Source organism: Phyllostomus hastatus, unplaced genomic scaffold, assembly GCF_019186645.2.
Source record: "Phyllostomus hastatus isolate PE091 unplaced genomic scaffold, TTU_PhHast_1.1 phas_contig_80, whole genome shotgun sequence".
Taxonomy (NCBI): domain Eukaryota; kingdom Metazoa; phylum Chordata; class Mammalia; order Chiroptera; family Phyllostomidae; genus Phyllostomus; species Phyllostomus hastatus.
In genome coordinates this window covers 115,164-135,923 of record NW_025333960.1, presented here as the reverse complement: position 1 = coordinate 135,923, position 20,760 = coordinate 115,164, and the positions used below count along the sequence as shown (strand labels likewise).

Here is a 20,760-nt window from a genome sequence, read left to right as displayed (position 1 = left end):
TCTTTGATCACTTGAGCTGGGTACTCCAGGAATGTTCCTTGTGTGGGTTGTGTGTGCCCTCTTGGTGTATTAGAACCTTGAGGCCACTCAGCAAAAGTCTCAGGGTACACCAAAGCCAGTTTCCACTTGCCTAGGGCCTTGGTACCTTTGATGTGGGGTGAGGTCTCAGGAAGTTGTCAGGATGGAGCTAGTAGAATTCATCAGGCAAAATCAGATTATTGATTTGTTCCTGTGGAGGGAGGGATTAACAGAAGAAATGTGGTACCTGAAGGTTGTGAGAGAAGACAGTTCTTGCCCTGAAGCCAGACAACTCAGTTTCTCCCTGTGTGTCTCTAGCACCCCTCAAGATTGACCGGAATTCCTGGACGGTTTCTTAAGAAAGATTGCAAAGCAGGCCCAGGCTGTAGTTGCCACTGATAAAAGATGACCCTTGCCTTAAAGCCACAAAACTCAGTTTATCCGTGTTTATCTCTGGCACTCTCTGAGCCTGACTGGAATTCCTTGACACAGTTTTTCAAGAATCACAGGCCTAGGCTGGTTGTTGCTGACAGTTTCTCTCTGTGTGCAAGCTAGTTAGGGTGGGATCTGAGTAAAGGTGGAGCCAGTGTAGCTTATCAGGCCACTGTCCTGTGTGGAGAGGGCTTAAACCAGGAAAGATGGTGCTTCCTGGGCTGTGCAGTAAGAGGACTCACTACAGGAACTTTGGAGGTTGTCCCTCCAGCCCTTGTCTCAAAGCCACATGACTACGTCTCTCCCATGACTCTGGCATCCCCTGTGCCACCATCCCTTTGCTGGAGTCCAGGGTGAGTGCCTAGAGTGAGAGTTTTTGCTTTGGGTCTTTAAGAAGATGCTGCCTGCATTTCCAACAGCATTACATTTCCCCAGGTGGACAGAATCCCTGCTGATTTTCATAGCCAGATGTTATATGGGCTTCTTTGCCAAGGGCATATGGGGCTGAGAACCCTCACTCATCGGGGATGACCTGTGCAGCTGAATATACCTCAGGATACTCAACTGTAGCAGATGGGTGTGGGGCCAGCCTACTTTATGTCTCTGTCCCTCCTATCAACCTTGTTGTGCCTTCTTATTTATATCCTTAGTTATTGGACTTCTATTCAGCTACTCTTCAAATGGTTATCCAGGTTGATCATTCTATAATTTAGTTGTAATTTTGATGTGGTCATGGGAGTAGGTGAGTACTATTTCCACCCACTCAGCCATCTTGGACCTCCCCTTTTTGCATCGTTTTTTTTTTTTTTTTTTTTTGCATTATTTTTTATTGACTGCTTTTCCCCCTCTGTCTATAGGTCAGATTTTCCTGTTTAGCAATTTTTGATTGTATACTGGAGATAGTGGTTGATATCTTGTAGAGACCCTGTATTCTGTTATCTTCTTAGTAGTCAATTCAGTTACTGGCCGATCACCTTGAACCCATGCATGTTTGTTTTTATGTTTTGTTTGTGTTCAAGGATGTTTCTTTGCCTCTGTTACTTTATAGAACTCAGTCTCCAAACCTGAGACTTATGTCGGGTCTTGGTTTTAGGCTTTGTTAGGCCAGGTTTATGGAGGCCTTCCTCTAGTCAGGGTCCTCACTCAAAAGGGTATGCTTTCCTGAAGTCCCAGCTTAATATCTGGGTCATTAACAATGTGCTAACGAGGCTTCATCACTGAGGCTGGGTTGAAACTTAAGCATTCCTTAGCACTGTTCTTCTTAATCCTGTAGGAGCCACTCTCTGGCAAGATTCTGGTAGTCTTATCCTGTGCATATAGTCTTCACTGGGCACTCCATCACATAGACTTTTCAGCCCTCCCACCTCCTGCATTGTTCCCCCATGCTCTGCTTAGATTCTGTTCCATTGTCCTGTGGTTAGGAAACTGCCCTCTCAGAGAGTTGTGATCATGAAGTGCATTTTATGAGTTTTCCTTCTTTGAGGACTACAGTTTTGCACTTGTTTACATCCTGAAAATGACAGCTTCCCCTTTTTTTTTCCAGTCTAATGGTTGTTTATGAAGTGAAAGCTTGTCTGCTGTTGATTACTATGCCAGAGCTGGCAGTTGCCCTGGTGCCCTGAAGTCTGCTCTGGATGGGTTAACATCCAGGTTCAGTGCTTGGTTTTTATCTTGGAATTTTCCTCTACCACCATCTTAGGGATTCCCCTTGTCTCTCTTTTGAGTTGAATTCTCTGTTCTCGGGAACTTACATTTTCTTAATTTTGGTTGATTTCTTTAGGTACAGGAACCTTCTGTAGTTTACTGGAAAAGGGTGGCAGAAAGGGAAATTTTTTGAGGCTTGCATGCCTGAAAATGCCTTAATAAACCATTGCACCTGATCGATAGACCGAGTAGAGAATTCTAGGTTGAAAATAATTTTCCCTTATAATTTTGGGCATTGTTTGATTGTGTACCTGATATCATGTGAATCTTTTGCTTGAAATCTTGAAACTTGTTTTTACTCTCTGGAAGTTTTTAGGGTCTTCTATACTATTGTTCTGGAATTCTCTCAGTCATGTGTTTTGTATGGGTCTGTTTTCCTCCATTGTGTGTATGCTTAGTGGGCCTTTTAAATCAGTTCTGAGGGATTTTCTTGAAGTATTTCTTTGATTTTACTCCTCCCACTCCAAACCTCTTATTGCAAATTGTTCTTCCTAGACTAGTTCTATAATTTTCTTTTCTCTCTTTTCTATCTCTTTGTATTTTTTCTTTACTATGGAGGGATTTCTTTAACTTTATCTCCCAACCCTTATGTTGTATTTGTCATTTATGTTATATATTTAATTTCTAAGAACTCTTTTTTTATTTTTTTCTGCTTTAAAAAAGCAGAAATGCTCCCTCTGCTTTAAAAAAAGTGTTTTATTATTGTTTCATAGATCTTTCCTTATCTCTGAAACTACAGGTGATTGTTTTTGAGATTGTTTATGTTTCCTCCAAGTTGCTTTTTTCCCCATGTTTGTTTGGCCTCTGTCTTTAGTGTTATATACTCTCCTCTGGGGGTATGGAGATGAGTTCTTGGTCATTTGGATCCCAGGTTTGTGCAATATAGTGCCAAAGTTCACACCTTTTACTTTAACCCATGCGTACGCTAGGAGATACCATGAGCTATGGAATATGGAGCCTGGTTTCCTTGGAACCTCTTACAGCTGAGGAATAAATAGGAAGTCTCAGGACTGGAGGATTCTAATTCGCATGTTGTGGCCTAGGAGTTGTTAAATCTTGGACTTTTCTTGGTGGGGTCTGGGAGAAAGGTTGTCGCTTCCACAGTGCAAAGGTCATTATTCTTGACCTTAGGAACTCTCTGAGGATTCTGAGGTGTGTGTTCCCACCCCAGACAGACTAGGGGGCTTCAGACACCTTGAGAACTAGATAGAGGGGCACTGACAGTGCTTGCACCAGCGAAGGAAGATGGATAGACCTACAGCTCAGTGTGGACCAAAGGCTTGTGTTCATTCTTGGAGAGCCCTGAGAACCTATGATTTATGGAGCAAAGAAGGCAATCCCTGAGTTTTTGAGAGCCCTGGTACCTGCCTACTCTGATACTTGTCCACAATCTCTCTTTCCCAGTCCTAGAGCTGGTGATCTCTTCCTGGAGTGGGAGGCCTCCTAGCCTGGGCACAGTGTAGGTGCAGGTGTGCCCTTGCTCCAGCTCCTCCTCCTGCTCTATCTTGTGTGTATCCTGCCATATTGCTGCTTCTATAGAAAACCAGGGAAGCTCCTGCTTCTCCATGGTCAATATCTAGGAAGGCTGGGTAGTGGGCACTAAAGAGTGTTTGTTAAGTGGACACATGGGTAGGAAAAGACCCCAACTTTCTTGCCTTTGGCCAATCTGAGTCAGCTGATGGTAAAGGCCCCTGGCAGAACTCTACCTTTTGCTTTCCCTAGGCCCTCATTGCCACAACCCAGGCCTTCTTTTCACCAGATTGTGAGCATCTTCATTTATGTTGCTGAGGCAGAAGTAGAAAACCATAGCTCTGGGGGAGCCTTACTCATGGTCAGGCATAGCAGTACATTTATAATCACAGAGAGGTGAAGAAACTTGACATCCATATAGCCAGCACCATGGTATACCTGGACCCAGCTTACCTGACTATGAGCTTGTGAAGCCCTTCTGGTTCATAGTAAGCCCAGTGTTTAGGAGAGAGGGCATGCAGAGGACCCTGGGTGGAGTGAAGTTCCTGTTGCAGTACAGAGTACATTCTTTGTTCCCTCACCACCTTTTCTTTCCCTGGAGACTCTAAAGGGCAGAGAAGGGGCTGCCCACATTCCCTTTGCATCCTCCTGTCATCCTCGAAGTTGGGGCAGAGTTTGTTTTTTTCCTTCCCTTCTTTGTTTTTCTTTATCTTTATCTTTTTCTTTTCTTCTTTCTTTCGAGAGGAGAAGGAGGGTAGAGAGGAGGATAGAGAGAGTGGGGGAGAGAGAGACAGACAAACAGACATCAATTGGTTGCCTCTTTTACACTCCTTGACTGGGGATGAACCCATAATCTAGGTATGTTACCTGACCAAGGATTGAACTGCCACCTTTTGGTGTGTGGGATGATGCTCCAACCAACCTATCCCACCCAGACAGGGTACCTCTGAGTTACTTTCTAAGGGCTCAGAAGGCCCTCTCTCTCTCTCTCTCTCTCTCTCTCTCTCTCTCTCTCTCTCTCTCTCTCTCTCCACCTTCTATACTTTCTGTGTGATTCCAGTCAAGGTGTGGGCTGATGGCCTGCCATTTGGAACCAGCACTTTCAGAATGGGTGTGTGGGATTGCCCTTCCTGTCCCCCATGTTAGGCCATATTACCAGGTTCATGGGAAGCTCCCTATTTTTTTAGCTGCAGATCTGGGACACAGCTGGCCAGGAGCGATTCCGCACCATTACTCAGAGCTACTACCGCAGTGCCAACGGGGCCATTCTTGCTTATGACATCACCAAGAGAAGCTCCTTCCTGTCAGTGCCTCATTGGATCGAGGATGTGAGGAAGTATGCAGGCTCCAATATTGTGCAGCTGCTGATTGGTGAGCTGGGGGGAGTGGGGTGGGGGTGGGCAGGGTTTCTTGGGGCCACAGATCCCATCTGTTTGTCTCAGTTTCTCTCTCCTTTTTAAACAAAGGGCAAGCCAGAATACAGAGAGGGACTGAGCTTGTCCTGGTAGGAATGGAGCCAGAACTTGAACGATGATCTTGCAAATTCTGATTCTGCTAATCACTTGTAAAGTTATATTCAAAGTTGGAATTAGAAGAAGGAAGAAAGGAAGCTAACATTTGCTTTGTAGTGTGCATGTCTGCACGGTAGTTAACACTGGTTAAATTTTCTTTGTGTCTTTGGATTTAGTTCCTATAATCTGGCTACTCTTTATTTGTCAAAGCATGGAGTTGAACCTAAGAGAAGTGAATACTTTCTCCCAGTTCACACAGCCTGAGCATATACGAGTATATGTGAGATTTGAGTTCAGTTCTACTAATTGTAATTCAGTGGAGTAGAGCTCCTCAAATGTTTGCATGCTTCCAAAGCCTTAAAGCCTTAAAGATGCTGGGCACCACCTTCAGAGCATCTGATTCAGGAGGTCTAGTTGGGGGCCTATGAATGTACATCTCTAACAAGTTCCCAGGTTATGCCTGTGACGTCCATGTTGCTGGTGCTGCAGAGGGATGCAGCTTTTTCCCTTTTCCTCCTACATAAACTTCCCAGACCTGGGCTCAAGAAGCTTTGGATCATTTGTATGGTTCCTGGGGTCCTCACCCCAACAGTCAGGCTGATTTTTTCAGAGATTGTACAGATGGGGCCTGGATATGTCTCCATCTGGGAAAAGGGTGGCATTTGGTTCCATACGTGCCTTCCATAGCCTTCCTGGACTAGGGTGTAGAAGTACTCAGCAAAGCTTGACTACTTGGGCAGTAACAGAGCTTTCCTTCTACATCCTTACACTTCCTTTTTATCCAGGACATTTAAAATATAATATTTTATTATTGAGTATTTTACACAAATACAAAAATAAAATAGTGTAATGAACCTCAGATATCTATTACCCAGCTTCAACACTTAGAAACTTATGCCCTGTTTCATCTCCACCCTCATCCCCTCCCTCCCTTATATTATTTTTCAGGTAATTTCTGAATTACATGTTTTTCATCTGTAGTATTCCACCATAAATCAATAAAAGATAAAAATATATAACAACAATATCACTTTCACATCTAAAAATATTGACATATCCTGAACAAAATCAAGTAGCTGTGTTTAGATTTGTAATTTCTCATAAACAATATATGCTATTTTTTTTTAGTTTGTTGAAATTAGGATGTTTTACACATTGAAATTAGTTAATACATCATTTAAGGTTACCAAAGAAATTTTAGGTATTTATAGACAGTTACCTATCTTTCTTTGTTCTCTTTATAATCAATCACATTGCAAAAGTCAACCACTTAGAAATTAAAAAAATTCTGTTAGTGATTGGGTCAAGGAGCAGTTTACCACATGGTTTAGAATGTACTGAAATATCTCACCCCTGTAGGAGAAGCCAAAGGTGTATTCTCAGGTAGAGTGGTAGTCTGTGTTCTTACTATTAGAAAAGCAAAATAACCAAGAACCACAGTCCTAGAGAGAATAAAAATATTTCAAAGGAAAATAGAAAATAAATGATCATAATAAAATTTTAGCAAAAACAAAATTTAGCAGCACCAGATTTCTTCCACATTTATAGAGTACCTACCAAGTACCAATTATTTTCATATTTGTTGTATCATTTAATCTACTCTGCTGAAGATTGCATCATAGACCGGGAAATTGAGACTCAGATGAAGTGACTTTCCTAAGTGATAGGAAACCAGAGTTTCTACCTAGGTTTTCTTCTAGCTTTAAAGTATCATATTCTTTAACTTAAACTTCACTGCTTTTATTTCATAGAAAGAAGTAATAAAATATATAAGCCTTTGAGAAAGATTTTTTTTAAATGAGAAACTAAAGGATAGAATAACAGCTTGAAAATAAAAAGGTTTATTTATTTATTTGATTTAATCTTTTTATCTTCATTGTATTTTTCTCCATTACCATTTAGTCCCTTTATTCCCTCCCCTACCGCCCGTAACAATCACCACACTGTTGTTCCTGTCCATGAGTACTTTTTCCTTTTTTCCTCAATCTCCCTGCCCCCTAAAGGTTTTCTTTTAAAAAAGATAGATTACTGTGCACAACTGGGTTTCTCAGTTTGGCCTGACAAGTAGGACAGGGCTTTCCTTGCACCAATTGGCCTCACAAAGTTGCTCCTGGCCTTTCCCTGCAGGGAACAAGTCAGACCTTGGTGCGCTCCGAGAGGTCCCTTTGGCTGAGGCACAGAGCCTAGCAGAGCACTACGACATCCTGTGTGCCATTGAGACGTCTGCCAAGGACTCAAGCAACGTGGAGGAGGCCTTCATGAGGGTAGCCACGGAGCTGGTCATGAGGCATGGGGGTCCTCTGCTCAGTGAGAAGAGCACCGACCACATCCAGCTGGATAGCAAGGACATTGGAGAAAGCTGGGGCTGCGGGTGCTGACTGGGGTACAGGGCAGGCAGGCAGGCAGGCAGGCAGGCAGGGGCCTCTCCATCTCCTCTCTCTGGTCTGCCAAGCCCAGCCCTTCAGAGTTGGCCCTCTGTGGTACCAGTGATTCTAGAGAAGCTTGATGAAGTCCTGGAATTATTCATCCCATGGTCTGGATGCTTGATAGAAAAGCTACACCAAGGAAGGGAGAACCAGGATTCTTCTGGCAAGAGGTCTATTGGTACAGGGTACAGTGTGTGGCCCATCCTGCCAGTCAGCAGCTGTTCCCTCAGTGTTCTTCTTGTCCTAGGATAGGCCTGAGCTCATGAGTATGGACTGCAGCTGTGGAGGGGCCAGGAATGTGCTTCCCCAGCTCTATACATACTAGTTCTGACCATTTCACACCTTGTATCTGCTAAAGCTGTTGCAGCAGGTTGCTGCTTTCCAGGGATGTGGGTTGTGCTCAGGTCATTCCAGGGCCTCAATATGCAGCTTCAGAGAGTGAGAGCAACCAGCCCAATAGGCTGGTTTCTGAGCATAGTCCCAGGGAAGTCCTAACTCTTTCCAGGTGAAGAAACTTATTTCTTCACTGCCAACTCTAAGCTCATAGACATCATGGGGTCCAGTTTGCTGCCTTAGCAAGACCTCTCAAGTTTTCTGGTTTTCCATGTAGCTTCTTGTTTTCATCCACAAAAGTGTAGGGTCATGGCTCATACCCAAGTGGGTACTGTTTGCTTGCTTGGGGCCCAAAGTTTTGTCACTCGGGTTGCAAATCTAGCAAATTCTTAAGTACCAGGGTCTCAGAAACTTGGTGGTAGGGGAAATGAGATAGGAACCTGGATATTTAAGGGAAAAATAAAATCATGCATTCTTGAGGATCAGGTCTGAGAGTGTCCCTCAGGACCCAGTCTTACCTATGTGCAGAAATCTTTCCTGCTATGTTTATAGCATCAGCTCCCCCTGCCCCTCCCAGTCTATCTTATAGAGTTTTCCAAACAAAAAAGATAAGGCCTTGGTAGTTCTGGATTGGGCTATTTCACCCACCCTGGGCCCACCTGTCCTCAATAGCCTCAATAGCCTCAATGTGCTCAGGGTGCTTAGGTAAGAAGGCAGGCCAGGGCTGAGATTATTGGGGTCTTTGAAGTAGCACTGGGTTCTGTGGTGTGGCTCAGAAGATTGCAGGAAGTTCCTAAGCCAATCCCAGTTCCTCCATGTCAGCCCAGTCCAGCCCCTTTGGCCCCTCGTTGTGGGACCTTTGGAGTGGGAGCAGGGAGCAAGAAGGCTGCCTGGATTGTGTCCTCAGTGGCCTTACCGATGGATAGGTCCCAGTTGCTAGCATTGAGGGTTTGTGTCTTCCTGGCCACTCCATTTCAGTGCCTGGGTTCCACCTGCAGAGTAGAAAGTAACTGTCACTGAGGGGTTCCCTAAAGAGGGTTCCATTGAGGCCAAGGGCAAAGATTCTCCAGCCCCATGACCTCTCTGCTAGGGATTAATATTTGGGCAGGGCTGGGCATTGAACTTGGTCTCCAGCTGGAAGATAATGCTTATGAAGCCCCACCTGCTGCTTTGGGGAGGTAGGGGTACATGCAAAGGGTCTTGTAGCAGAAGTGTAGGCCTACACTCCTGTGATTGACTCGCAGCCCCAGTTCTAGCCAAGAGCATAGGTAACTGCCAGACCACTCTACCCACCAGTCTTGCAGAGCTTAGGGGAGGAGAGAGGCCCGTCTACCTCTCCTTCATATGGGTATCCTTGGCTGGCATAAGGATCCAGGGTAGGCACTGGAACAGGTAGCTGGCTGGCGATGGGCTCATTTGTTACCCTAGAATGTGAGCCATCTCCTCTTCTCTCCCCCTCTGCTCATAGGCAGGGAGGCCTGAAACCCTGCAAAGTGTGGCTTAGAAGGGGAAAAGAACAGTGGGCCTAGCCTAGGACCAGGGAGGTTTCTTCTTACTGGTAACTTCTTGCTTTACCTAGAAATCAAGGAACCACTTTGCTTCCTCCCCTTCAAAATCCCAAAATGTCAAGTATTGGGCTGAGTGGATCTCTTGCTGTCCCATCCTTCATGCATGGAGCAGCCTCACTCCAGAGGTTTAGCCTAGAAATTGGGGGTTACTTTGGGTTCCTCACTTTTTCTTCCCATACTACCACAGTGCTGTGGGCTTACCTCCACAGTGCTGTGCCCTCTGCTCCACACAGGCTCATCCTCTCACCTGGACATCTCACTGACCTTGGCTCCTGGGCTTCTAGCCTTCACTACCCCAAGCTATTCTCCTGCTGTTGTCTAAGTGTCAATTGTGAAAGGTTACTCCTGGCCCTGCCACTCCCCACCCCATCCCCAGCACCTTCCAGGGTGCCCTTGGGCACTTAGAATGTTGTCCACACTTGACCCAGATGTCCAAGACCTTCACAGCTCTATCTTGGCTTCTTTCCTGTACCTGCTTGTTCCCCAGGAGTACCCTCTTTCCAGGCTAACCCCTTCCTGTCCTCCCCCCACTTACTGACCCTACCCTTTTTGTTCTCTTATAATGCCACAAATGACCCATTTGGACATTCCTGAAAACTGACCCCACTCCAGGCTAATCTCTTGCTCATAGTACCCTCTAGCAAGAATGAGTTCTTTCCCCACCCCTTGGCCTGTGAGTTTCCTCCCCCTACTTCCTGGGCTATTTCTTATAGTCTCCAAGAGAGATGTTTTCTGGCCCTCAACTTTATGCAAATGCTAGTGCTCAGGGCCTGGCCTACAGTGTGTTATTGACTGCATGCCTTGTGAGGTCCCTACTCTATAGTGACCCATCGGGCTGGGGCCTCTCTACATCTGTGGGCTTTAGTCCTGTGATAGGGTAAGAGAAGATGGGGCAACTATTTGAGATAGGAAACAAGACTTGATTCCATTTCCTCTCCTAGCAGCCTCTGGGCAAGAGAACACTTTAATCTTTTTTTATAAATTACCTAAAAATAGGAGTAGGTGGTGCAAGGGGCCAGGATGTGGGAGACAGGGCATTGGTCAGAAGGAGAGCTTGGAAGTGTTGTGACAGCTCAGGCCTGGAGGAAGGCAGTCTGTGGTCTGGGTGAGGCTTAAGTGACATGGGCTGAGGGAGAACAAAAGGGAAGTTGATGTATTATGGTTATGGGAGTTGGACTCAGGTGGGCAAGGAACACAAATCCTGATTCTTCCTCAGAGAGGTAGTTCCCAGTCCTCCCAGAGGTGTTTTGATCCCAAAGGCATGAGCTCCAGTAGAGTTGGAGCTGGAGGAAGCTCCCAATTCATATTGAATTCAGTTAGTCTTCTCTGGGAGGGCTTCCAGGTGTAGGGCTTCAAGGGTTCTCTCAGACCTATTGTCCTGGACTGTTAGGAGTGGAGAGGGCTTTAGCTAGCCCAAGGATGCCATTTGCATTTGGGAATTTTCACATGATCTATTTATGAATATATAAATCTTTATATCAAATCTATTTTTTAAAACATGGAAAGTTGCCTTTATGGAAATTTAGCAGAGCCAGAATGTACATATTCCTAAACCATTAAGCAGTTTTCTCTAATGAGCCAGTGGCACCCAAGACTGGTTTGGTTACTTTTGAGCCCAGAGCCAGCCTAGGTGGCCACATCCCCACAGATGGTCCCACTTGCTTAGCTTTCCCCAACTTGTCTTTAGGTCTGGGGTGGAAGATGAGCCTACACACTGCCCACTACCTGTTATCTGGATCCCTGTTAAGCTCATTTTGTCCCAAGCCAGGGTGGGATCCCCTGGGCAGAGAGGTAGTCAACTGCCTAAGGGGCAGGAAGGAGCTTGGGTTGGGTCCCCTTTCTGCCAGGGATACGGTGTGTTACTTTGGGTAACTCATGGTGTCTTTCTGGGCCCAGGTTCCTTCAATTGGGTTTTGTGGGAGGAGGTTGGGAATACTGTTTGGTGATTGCCAGGGGCACCAGGGATCCCTCATACTTCTACCACCTTGTGAAGGAGGTCTGTTTCTACCCTTCCAGTGTCTGCTTTTTCAGATGAGTCAACAGACTTGGGTTGAGAGTTCTTTGTCCAAGCCTTACAGCCATAAGGAAGTAGAGCCATGTCAAAATCTAGAACCCTCATGAGGGCAAGACTGTTTTTGTTTACTGCTATATTCCAGGTGCAGAGAATGGATCTAGGCACATAGGTGCTCAAAGAACTGCTGAGTGCCTGAACTGGCTCCTGGCATCAGGAAGCCCATTAATCCACAGACCATGAAGATAACTGAGTCTGCTTTGGCCACTCACAAAAAGAGGCCTCTGTCCGCCCTGACTGGTGTGGCTCAATGGGTTAGGCATCATTCTGCAAACCAAAAGGTTGTTGGAGGTCAGTCCACGGTTGGGGATGTATAAGAGGCAACCAATCCATATTTCTCTCACACACTGATGTTTCTCTCGCTCTTTTTCTCCCTCTTTTCCCCTCTCTCTAAAAATAAAAATAATAAAATCTTTTTTAAAAAGGAGGCCTCTGCCTAAATGGTGAGATGAAGACAGCATAGCATAGCCAGGTGGTATTGTATTTGCCCTGCCAAGACTAGTTCTGAGACAAAGTGACATCTTAGGACTTAGACCAACCTCCATTAAAATTCCAGGTCTGCCCTGACTAGTTGCATTATCTTGGGCAAGTCATTTCTCTACTCAGTGCCTCAGTTTCTTCAGATGTGGGACACTCATTCCTGTTCTGTGTGCACCCAGGGAAGCTACAATGACATCCTGGGTGGCAGGGTCTTTGTAACCTGAAGGGCCGGAGCAGGACAGGGGGCTCCTGTTTTTGTCTCTGTCCCAGGTGGTTGAGAAGGCTGCTGAGTTCCATTGCCTGAATGAGGAAGGCCAGGAGCCCTGGAAATCCCAGGTGCGCCACACTCCAGACACTTGCCAACCACTTGTCCCAAGGAGAAGAGATACCTGTTGTCTGAATACCTATAACTGGGTCCATCTGAGAGGGGCACCCCATACCCATCCCGGAGGCTCTGATGTGGGCCAGGCTGTCCTAAGGGCCCTTCCTTTCCTCTGCCCACACCAGGGACTACCCAGACTCTGGGGGAAAACCCACAGATCCAATCATGGACTTTAAAACAGGGAAACAGATCAAGGATCCAGAGAATCCCTGCTCAAAGCCCCCACTGAATTCACTCCTGAGCCTTCCAGCTCTCGGACCAGGCCAGGCCTGGCCTGGGTGCTGGGTCCCAGAGCTCTGACCTGTTTTGCCACCAGGGCTCCACTCCCAGAGCTCCAATCTCAACCCCTCTCAGCACCCTGCTTACATTTGCCCAGGAGCTCGGCTAGGGGGTGGGGGGACCATCAGAACTTCCTTCAGAGAAGCCAGGACACAGGGTATTCCTGCCCAGTTATATCCCCTCTCCTTATCCTCACGGGTCTCCTGTCATCTTCCCCATGCAGCTACTCCCACTCCACCCAGCCTCTGCCTGACTCATGCCTCCAATCTCCACATCTGACTGTAGGTCACAAACAAACCAGGTCACCCACTTGCTCAGACCTCTGCACAGTTCCCTGCTGCTCTTGGTCTCCTTCAAGAGGGTCCCCAGAACTGCCCATGGCCCGAATGCATTCCCCCTGACACTTGCCATCCATAGCCACACATGACTCTGCCATTTCCAGACTGCTGCTTCCAGGCAGGCAGGCCATCCCTGACCAAACTCCCTGCTGTGTACTGGGTCTCTTCAAGCTCCAGGACTTCCTCTTCCAGCCCCAGATAGCACCCTGATACAAAGGACAACTTCCTGGTCCAAACACTCCCAGACAACCCCAGGACCCCTCTGAGAATGGGGAGACCCCCCTGCCACTGCCCTAGGGGCCACAGCCTCTGTTGTCATTTCTTCCCACTGAAAAGGAAAGTCTCAGCTTGGATAGCAGGTTTGGATCCAACTGGTGCTTCCTGGACATCAAAGGTGTAGTTTCACACAGGCTGCCTAGGGGGCACAATGCCCACTGGGCTCAGCTCCCAGACAGAGCTGGAAATTAGTCCCAGCCCTCCCCCACCTGGGCTGTGTGTTTTGGGACACTCGCCCCTGTTGTGATTCCGAACCTCATATTCTAATGCAATCATCACCTCAGTACACAGAACCCAGGGAACAAGAAGCTGAAGATATGGAGGTTTCCCTTTCATATCAAATTCAAAGCTGCCCATTCATCATGACAGTGATGCTGGTATCTACCAGTGAGCTAGAAGGGTCTGTGTGCTGGGCTGAGGGGGAGGAGTGGTCATTAGGAAGCAGGGACTTGGGAGAGGATATCAGGAGAGGAGGTGTCAAGAGGCCCACAAATTAGCTCCTGGGAGCGTGTTGAGTGGGGCCATCATGCTCTAGCTTTCTGTTTAAAATGAGGTTCAGGCCAGTAGCTGGCATTATCCAGGAGCTTGTAGAAAATATAGAATCTCAGCATCCACCTCAGGGTTCCTGAGTCAGAATCTAAATTTTAATAAGATCTCCATGGGTCTGTGTGCATGTTACAGTTTGTGGAACACTGGTCTACACAGCATGCCCACCCCACTAGGGTGGTCCAAGGGCAGGTCTTAACATTTCAGAAGTTTTTAGGTTTTTCCTAAAAAAGAAATCCTAAAAGATCTTGCCTGTTTACCTCTGTGGAAGTATTTTCCTCCTTTTGTATAAATGCAGACTTGGTATGTGGACCTCAAGGACAAAAGTTGGTGTTTTGCTTTTTGACAAGGCTCAGGCTCTGACTCGGACCAAGATAGACAGAGACAGGGCCCATGGCAACAGTCAGTGGAATGCCCTGGGTCAACCTAACACGTAGTCTTCTTTCATTCAAACTCTGACTATCTGGCAACATTTGAACTATCATCTGTGATAGGGATTTTTTTTTTTTTCTGGATCCCTGACCAAGCTGTATGCAACCCCCCTCTTTTCCCCAGAAAACATGTAGATTCATATATAGACCCAAATATGGCACATCATCAGGGTTTAGCAGACAATAGGGTAAAGACTGCCCAATTTCCATGTCTAGGATCTTCAAATTTCTGTAGAATGGTAACACAATCTGAGATGATAGAGTCTGATATTTATTGAGAAGTTTTTATACTACTTCACAAGAGGGTTTAAGCACCTTGCCTCATAATGCCAGTGGTGGAGATAAGATCCGAACCCTGGACATGAGGCTCGGGAATAATGCCTTAAACCCTTGAAATCTTGTGAGGGAACCTTGGGTTTTGTGCCTGAGACTGTGGCTGCAGCAACAATGACCATGTGCTCAGGTTTAGAATTGACAACGTGGACATGATTCTAAGTGGAACTTTCTTAAAATAGCACTGTGTGGGGAATCTATCCAAGGAATGAATCATAAAAACAATAAAACTTCTATGCCCAGGAATATCAGTGGCAGCCTTATGTGGCCAAAAACGGGCCCACATACTAAACCTGACAAGCTCAGGGGAGGCCTGCATGGTGGACCTTACAAATTCAGAGACTGAAAGTAACCACATAGGATGGTCTAAACATAAAAAATTCCTAACTGAAAGTGAGTTGTAGCAGGTAGTCATGTCTTAGCCCTGTAGCTTCTTAAATAAAGGTCAGTGTTTACCTTAAGTAAGCATGTCTATTGTTTTTTTGCATCTAAGATAACATACCTTTGAAATGTCAGAATAATCTCTTCTAGGTTCCTCAGGGCACAATGTAGGCACCAGAGCTGGAGAGCACAGAACCCCTCATTGTTATTTTGTTTCCTGCATACCATCTTTGTGTGCTATATAAATGTTAATTATTAACTGTCACCCAAGAGAAGTTTGTGTCTCTTCATTTTACTTTTTTCCAATCCCAGAGATTTTTCTGCTTTGCTTTCTCCTGCTCTTTTAATTTACCCAGTGTAACTCTCCTTTTATTGTAACATATAAAGTAAGCTGCAAAACTGCCATTCTCCAGAGTATTTTCTCAGTCTGTTGAGATTTTGCTCTCCAGTGATTGTCAATTTGGCTCAAATAAACTCATAAAAGTTCTCTACAGGTTTGGACATTTCTTATATAGATATTTACTTTGCATAGTGAGCAGGGTTCCAATGAAGACCACGCAGGACCACCCTATGGACCTGGACTGGGTGCTAGGTCCCAGCAGGGGCCTATTGTGTCCCCAGTTTCCTTGCTTTGCATCAAGTGAACTTGAGTGAGTTTGTCTTGGAATTCTGGACCTACCTGTTTAGGCCCTGACTTTATTGGAGCTGTACTTAAAAGAAAATCCTCAAGGTGGCACTAGCAGGGGTGTCCAACCTTTTGGCATCTCTGGGCTGCACTGGAAGAGTTAACTTGGGCTACACATTGAACACACAAACACTAACAAAAACTAATAAGCAAAAAAAATAAAAGTTTTAAGTGAATTTACGATTTTGTGTTGGGCCACATTCATAGCCATCCTGGGCTGAATGTGACCTGCACAAGCCGTGGGCTGGACACTTCTGTAAGGATAAGCATTGAGATAACCCAGCTGAGGCTAAGGGTCAATTGAGATAATCCAGGGACAGGAAAAATATTATGCTAAGTGAAATAAGCCAGTCAGTGAAAGACAAATACCATATGATCTCATGTACAAGAGGAACCTAATGAACAAAAATAAACTAATGAGCAAAATAGAACCAGAGGCATGGAAACATGGAACAGACTACAGTGACCAGAAGGGAGGAGGAGGAGGGATAAAGGTGGAAAGAAGGGGAAGGGGCTAGTTAAAGAACATGTATGAATGACCCATGGACACGAATAGCAGTGTGGGGATTGACGGTGGGTGCTGGGGGTGGGATGGGCAGAGGAGGGAAAAGGGAAAATTGGGACAACTGTAATAGAATGACAATTTTTTTTAAAAGTAGAAAGCTGTTTCCAATTGTACCCATTGAATTCAGTTTATTTAATAAACTATTCAAATGCAAATAAAAAAATTTGGGTGGCTGTTTTTTATTTTGGCTTCTCAATGGGAATTGCTTACCGAGAGTCTGAACCAAACCCTTTGCTAGATAAATTAGAGTCTGAACTTGTTCAGCTCTGAAGATTAGGGGCATTTACTCTCTCCAGCTTGAATTTTGGGTATTCTGGGTGACAGAAACTATATGGAGGTTTCCAAGGGTACCCCTGAAGACTAACAGGACCCCATAAGGAATTCCAACACAACTGTAATCAAATGATTAACTCACCTGGGAATGCACACATAAAGGCTGTTTATCTAGTTCTCTGCATCCTCAGGGTTGTATCAGGCAGCTGGGGAGAGAAACTGAGTCATGTAAGGGGGTTGGAGCAATTGGTGGTGACACCCTCTTGGAGCTCAACCAGTAAACAGCACACTTCAATACACTTAGGAATTTGTTCAGACTCTGCAGATCTCAAAAGATGCCTCCAAGGCCAACAAGCTCCCAATCCCCATAAATGCTCCTGCAGGTGTACAATTCATAGGGAGTCTTTACTTGCAAGTACTTACAGAAATGGTAAGGTTTTACTATAAGTGAAGATGGCTGAAATAGTTCTTTAACACTTAAATTATTATTTTTTGCACACAATAGAAAAAGCCAGCTCTAAAATCAAACTGATGAATGGGAGGCTTACCTCAATTAGCAAATAGAAGCCTCTGAAATGGAGCACAGTGAGACTTTCTCCATGAAGTTAGCAACATAATTTTAGAGACTGTTCCAGGAGCTTCTCAATGTCAACACCCTACTTTTCCTTCCTCTTCATCTGCCCCACTGTACCCTTTATTTTGTTGTCTGGATTTACTCTCCTCCTCCCTTTTTCCTTCTCTATATATCCTTCACTGCAGCTCCCTATTGACCTAGGGGAGACTTAGAATAGAAAACCAGCTTCCTGGCAGGGTGCCCATACAGGAGTGCAGGTGGCTGAGGAGAGTGGTAAGGCCAGGCCAGAGTTCCCAGTTGGCAGGTGTCCACCTGGCTCACATTCCCAGTTCCCCCATATCTTATCCTCAACCCCTAGCCCCTGTCACTGTAGCAGGACAAGGAGATAGTTTTCTACTCAGGCATAGCTGTGTGTCCCTGCTTTAGTTAACTCCTTGGGCAGCAGTCGTAGTGTAGAATGACCTCTGCCAGAAATAACTTGGGAGAACAGCTTTTCTGAGGGTTGGTAGTTGGCATGTCTCAGTGACCACCCAGCATATACTGGTGTGTGGGGCCACAGGGGTCAGCTGTACGTCCGGAATGTGCCATGGAGATGTATAATAGAATTTAACCAGGAGATGTAGTTCCCAGGTGAGCAGAAATGTACACACAGGGATGTTTAGTACAGCACAGAGAAGAATAAAAAGAACTAAAAACGCCCTAGGTGTCATTCAGTGAGAACACTGCAACCACCAAAAAGGATGTGCTGGATCATCATTTGCCAACACAGAAGAATATTTAAGTGGGGAATGCAAGTTGCAGAACATCATAGTATAAATTACTCGTTTAAAGAGAAGAAGAGGAGAAATGACGTTTTATGTGAGATCCAGGGAAATCTGAGACACTCTATGGCTTCTGCCAGCATAGTAACGTTTTGTAAGGAAACTTCTGCCAGGAATCTTAAAATAAAAAAAGAGCCTGAATCTTGACTAAAGTTTTTTGACAAGGCATTCACTTAAAACAACCAAGCCTCTGAACTGCTTTGCACAGATTTTCCCCAGAAGTTAGCAAAATACAATCTCTGGCTTTAATCTTTGATCTCATACTCTCTAGAGACCCCCAGGTGTCTTTCCAAAAGTCAATCTATTTTCCTGTGTGCATGTGTCTGACCTTGTTTCTGCCCTTCCCAGTGCTGACACCTCATCACCTCTGCCTTGCCCAGGTTCTGCAATAGGAAGGTGCAGGTGGGCTTCCCCTAGGAGGATGGGAAAATGGAGGTGGGACACCTTCTTGCAGGTTCTGTCCACACCATCGGTATTTATGGATTCATGGAGACTATGAAAGGGTATCAGGATAGTCCTTGACAGTGTGACCTGTGGGCATGGCAGAAGGTAGGAGAGGTGTGGGCCTCTCCCTTTTCCATAAACACTTGCCACTTTATGGCCAGAGCCAAGCCTTCACTGCACTGCTCCAGAGCTTCCACTTGGGGGCACACTTCAGTTCCTCATTTGCCCTCAGCTGAACCTCTTTGTCTCCCTACCTTTAGGATGTGATGAGCAGATCCAGCACATGGGGTGTTGTGATGTTGTATGCACCACCTGAGGGTGGAAGCTTCCCTGAGAATAACAGAACAATGGGCTATGACTCTGAAGTATACAGAACTTTTCCTTTCCTTACCACTGCATAAAAGTTTGTTGTGTGAATTTTCCTATCTACTTAGCCAGTTTTCTGTAAATGGACATTTGGATTGCTTCCTCTGCAATAATGCTGCAGTGAGTTGCGTTGTGTAGACATCATTTTGCACATTTGCTCTTGTGTCTTTGGCATAAAACTTTTTAAAAGCCAGACAGCTGGCTAAGAGGAAAAGTGCAGATATACATTGACACTTTGTCTGTGATATAAGTTGCAATCTCCCCCCTAATTTGTCATTTGTCTTTTTTACCTTGTTTCTGTTTTGGTACACAAAGTTTTGTGGTTTTTTCCTTATATGTATATGTTTAAATTTTACATTTGGTTATAAAACAAGCCTCAGTAAATTTAAAAGGATTGAAATGATACAAAATGTGTTGTCTGATTACATGGAATGAAATTAGAAGTAAATAACAGATGAAGATTTGGGAAATTCACAAATCAATGGAAATGAAACAACATGCTCCTAAATAACTTCTGACTTAAGAAATCACAAGGGAAGTTAGAGCATACCTGAATGAAAATAAAAACAACTACTAAAACTTAGGGGATGCAGCTAAAGCAGTGCTTACTAGGAAATTGGTAGATATAATCACCTATATTTAAAAAGAAGAAAGATCTCAAATCAATAACCTATACTTCCACCTTAAGAAACTAGAAAACGAAGAGGCTAAACCCAAAGCAAACAGAAGAAAGAACAAAGATTAGAGCAGAAATAAATAGATTAGAAAACCAATAGAGAAAGTCAGTGAGACAAAAGTAAGTTCTTTGAAAAAAATCAATGGTATTGACAAATTTTTACTTAGAATGACCAAAGATAGTAAGAGGCAAGGTGAAAATTACTAAGATCATGAATGAATAGGGGACATACAATTCAAGTACTACAAACAATTGTAAACAATTTTTAAAAAATTTTAAAATATGTTTTTAATTGTTTAATTACAGTTGTCACCATTTTCCCCCTATTACTGTCCTTCACCTTACCCACAACCCACCTCCCACATTCAGTCTTTACCTCTCATTGTCTTTGTCCATAGATCCTTTATACATGTTCCTTTGATGACCCTTCAGATTGTTCCCTCTCTTATCCTCCTACCCTCTCCCCTTTGGTTACTGTCAGTTCTTTATTTCCACATTGCTGGTTATATTTTGCTTGCCTATTTTGTTGACTAGGTTCCAGTTATAGCTCAGATCATATGGTATTTTGTCTTTCATTGCCTGGCTTATTTCACTTAGCATGGTGCTCTCCAGGCCATCCATGCAGTCACAAAGGGTAGGAGTTTCTTCTTCCTTTCTGCCGTGTAGTACTCCATAGTATAAATATACCATAGTTTTCTGATCCACTTATTTACTGATGGGAACTTAAGCTGTTTCCAGCACTTAGCTATTGTAAATTGTGCTGCTATGACCATTGGGGTACATAGGCTCTTTTTTTAAAAAATATTTTATTGATTATGCTATTACAGTTGTCCCATTTTCCCCTCTTCACTCCCCTGCACCCTGCACACCCCCTCCCACCCACATTCCTTACCTTTAGTTCATGTCCATGTGTCATACGTATATGTTCTTTGGCTTCTGCATTTCCCATACTATTCTTATCACCCCCCACCCCTGCCCCGTCTATTTTCTACATACCATCTATGCTGCTTACTCTCTGTACCATTTCCCCTCCCTCCCCCTCCCACTCCCCTATTGATAACCCTTCATGTGATTTCCATTTCTGTGGTTCTGTTCCTGTTCTAGCTGTTTGTTTACTTTGTTTTTGTTTTTATTTTAGGTGTGGTTGTTAATAATTGTGACTTTGCTGTCATTTTCCTGTACATGTTTTTTATCTTCTTTTTCTTAGGTAAGTCCCTTTAACATTTTATATAATAAGGGCTTGGTGATGATGAATTCCTTTACCTTGACCTTATCTGAGAAGCACTTTATCTGCCCTTCCATTCTAAATGAAAACTTTGCTGGGTAGACGAATCTTGAATGTAGGTCCTTGCCTTTCATGACTTGGACTACTTTTTT

General features: G+C 44.7%; 2 protein-coding genes across 6 annotated transcripts in view; both read left to right on the top strand.

Annotated features, from left to right (window-relative positions):
* Positions 1–11,957, top strand: part of RAB43 (RAB43, member RAS oncogene family) — a 39,322-nt gene extending 27,365 nt beyond the window's left edge. Inside the window, exons 2-3 of the mRNA XM_045850002.1 lie at positions 4,812–4,995; positions 7,263–11,957. Coding sequence (XP_045705958.1) covers positions 4,812–4,995; positions 7,263–7,513 — 435 coding nt within the window. The 3' untranslated portion in view covers positions 7,514–11,957. The remainder of the gene's footprint in view (positions 1–4,811; positions 4,996–7,262) is intronic.
* Positions 1–20,760, top strand: part of GP9 (glycoprotein IX platelet) — a 58,772-nt gene that overhangs the window by 27,024 nt on the left and 10,988 nt on the right. The window contains exon 1 of one of the 5 annotated variants that reach the window (XM_045850008.1): positions 4,973–4,995. The exons of 2 other annotated variants lie outside the window; for them this stretch is intronic. The gene's annotated coding sequence lies outside the window, so the exon portion shown is untranslated. Of the gene's footprint in view, positions 1–4,972; positions 4,996–20,533; positions 20,591–20,760 lie in introns of those variants that run through there. 2 more of the 5 variants (XM_045850007.1, XM_045850006.1) reach the window with 2 other exon arrangements.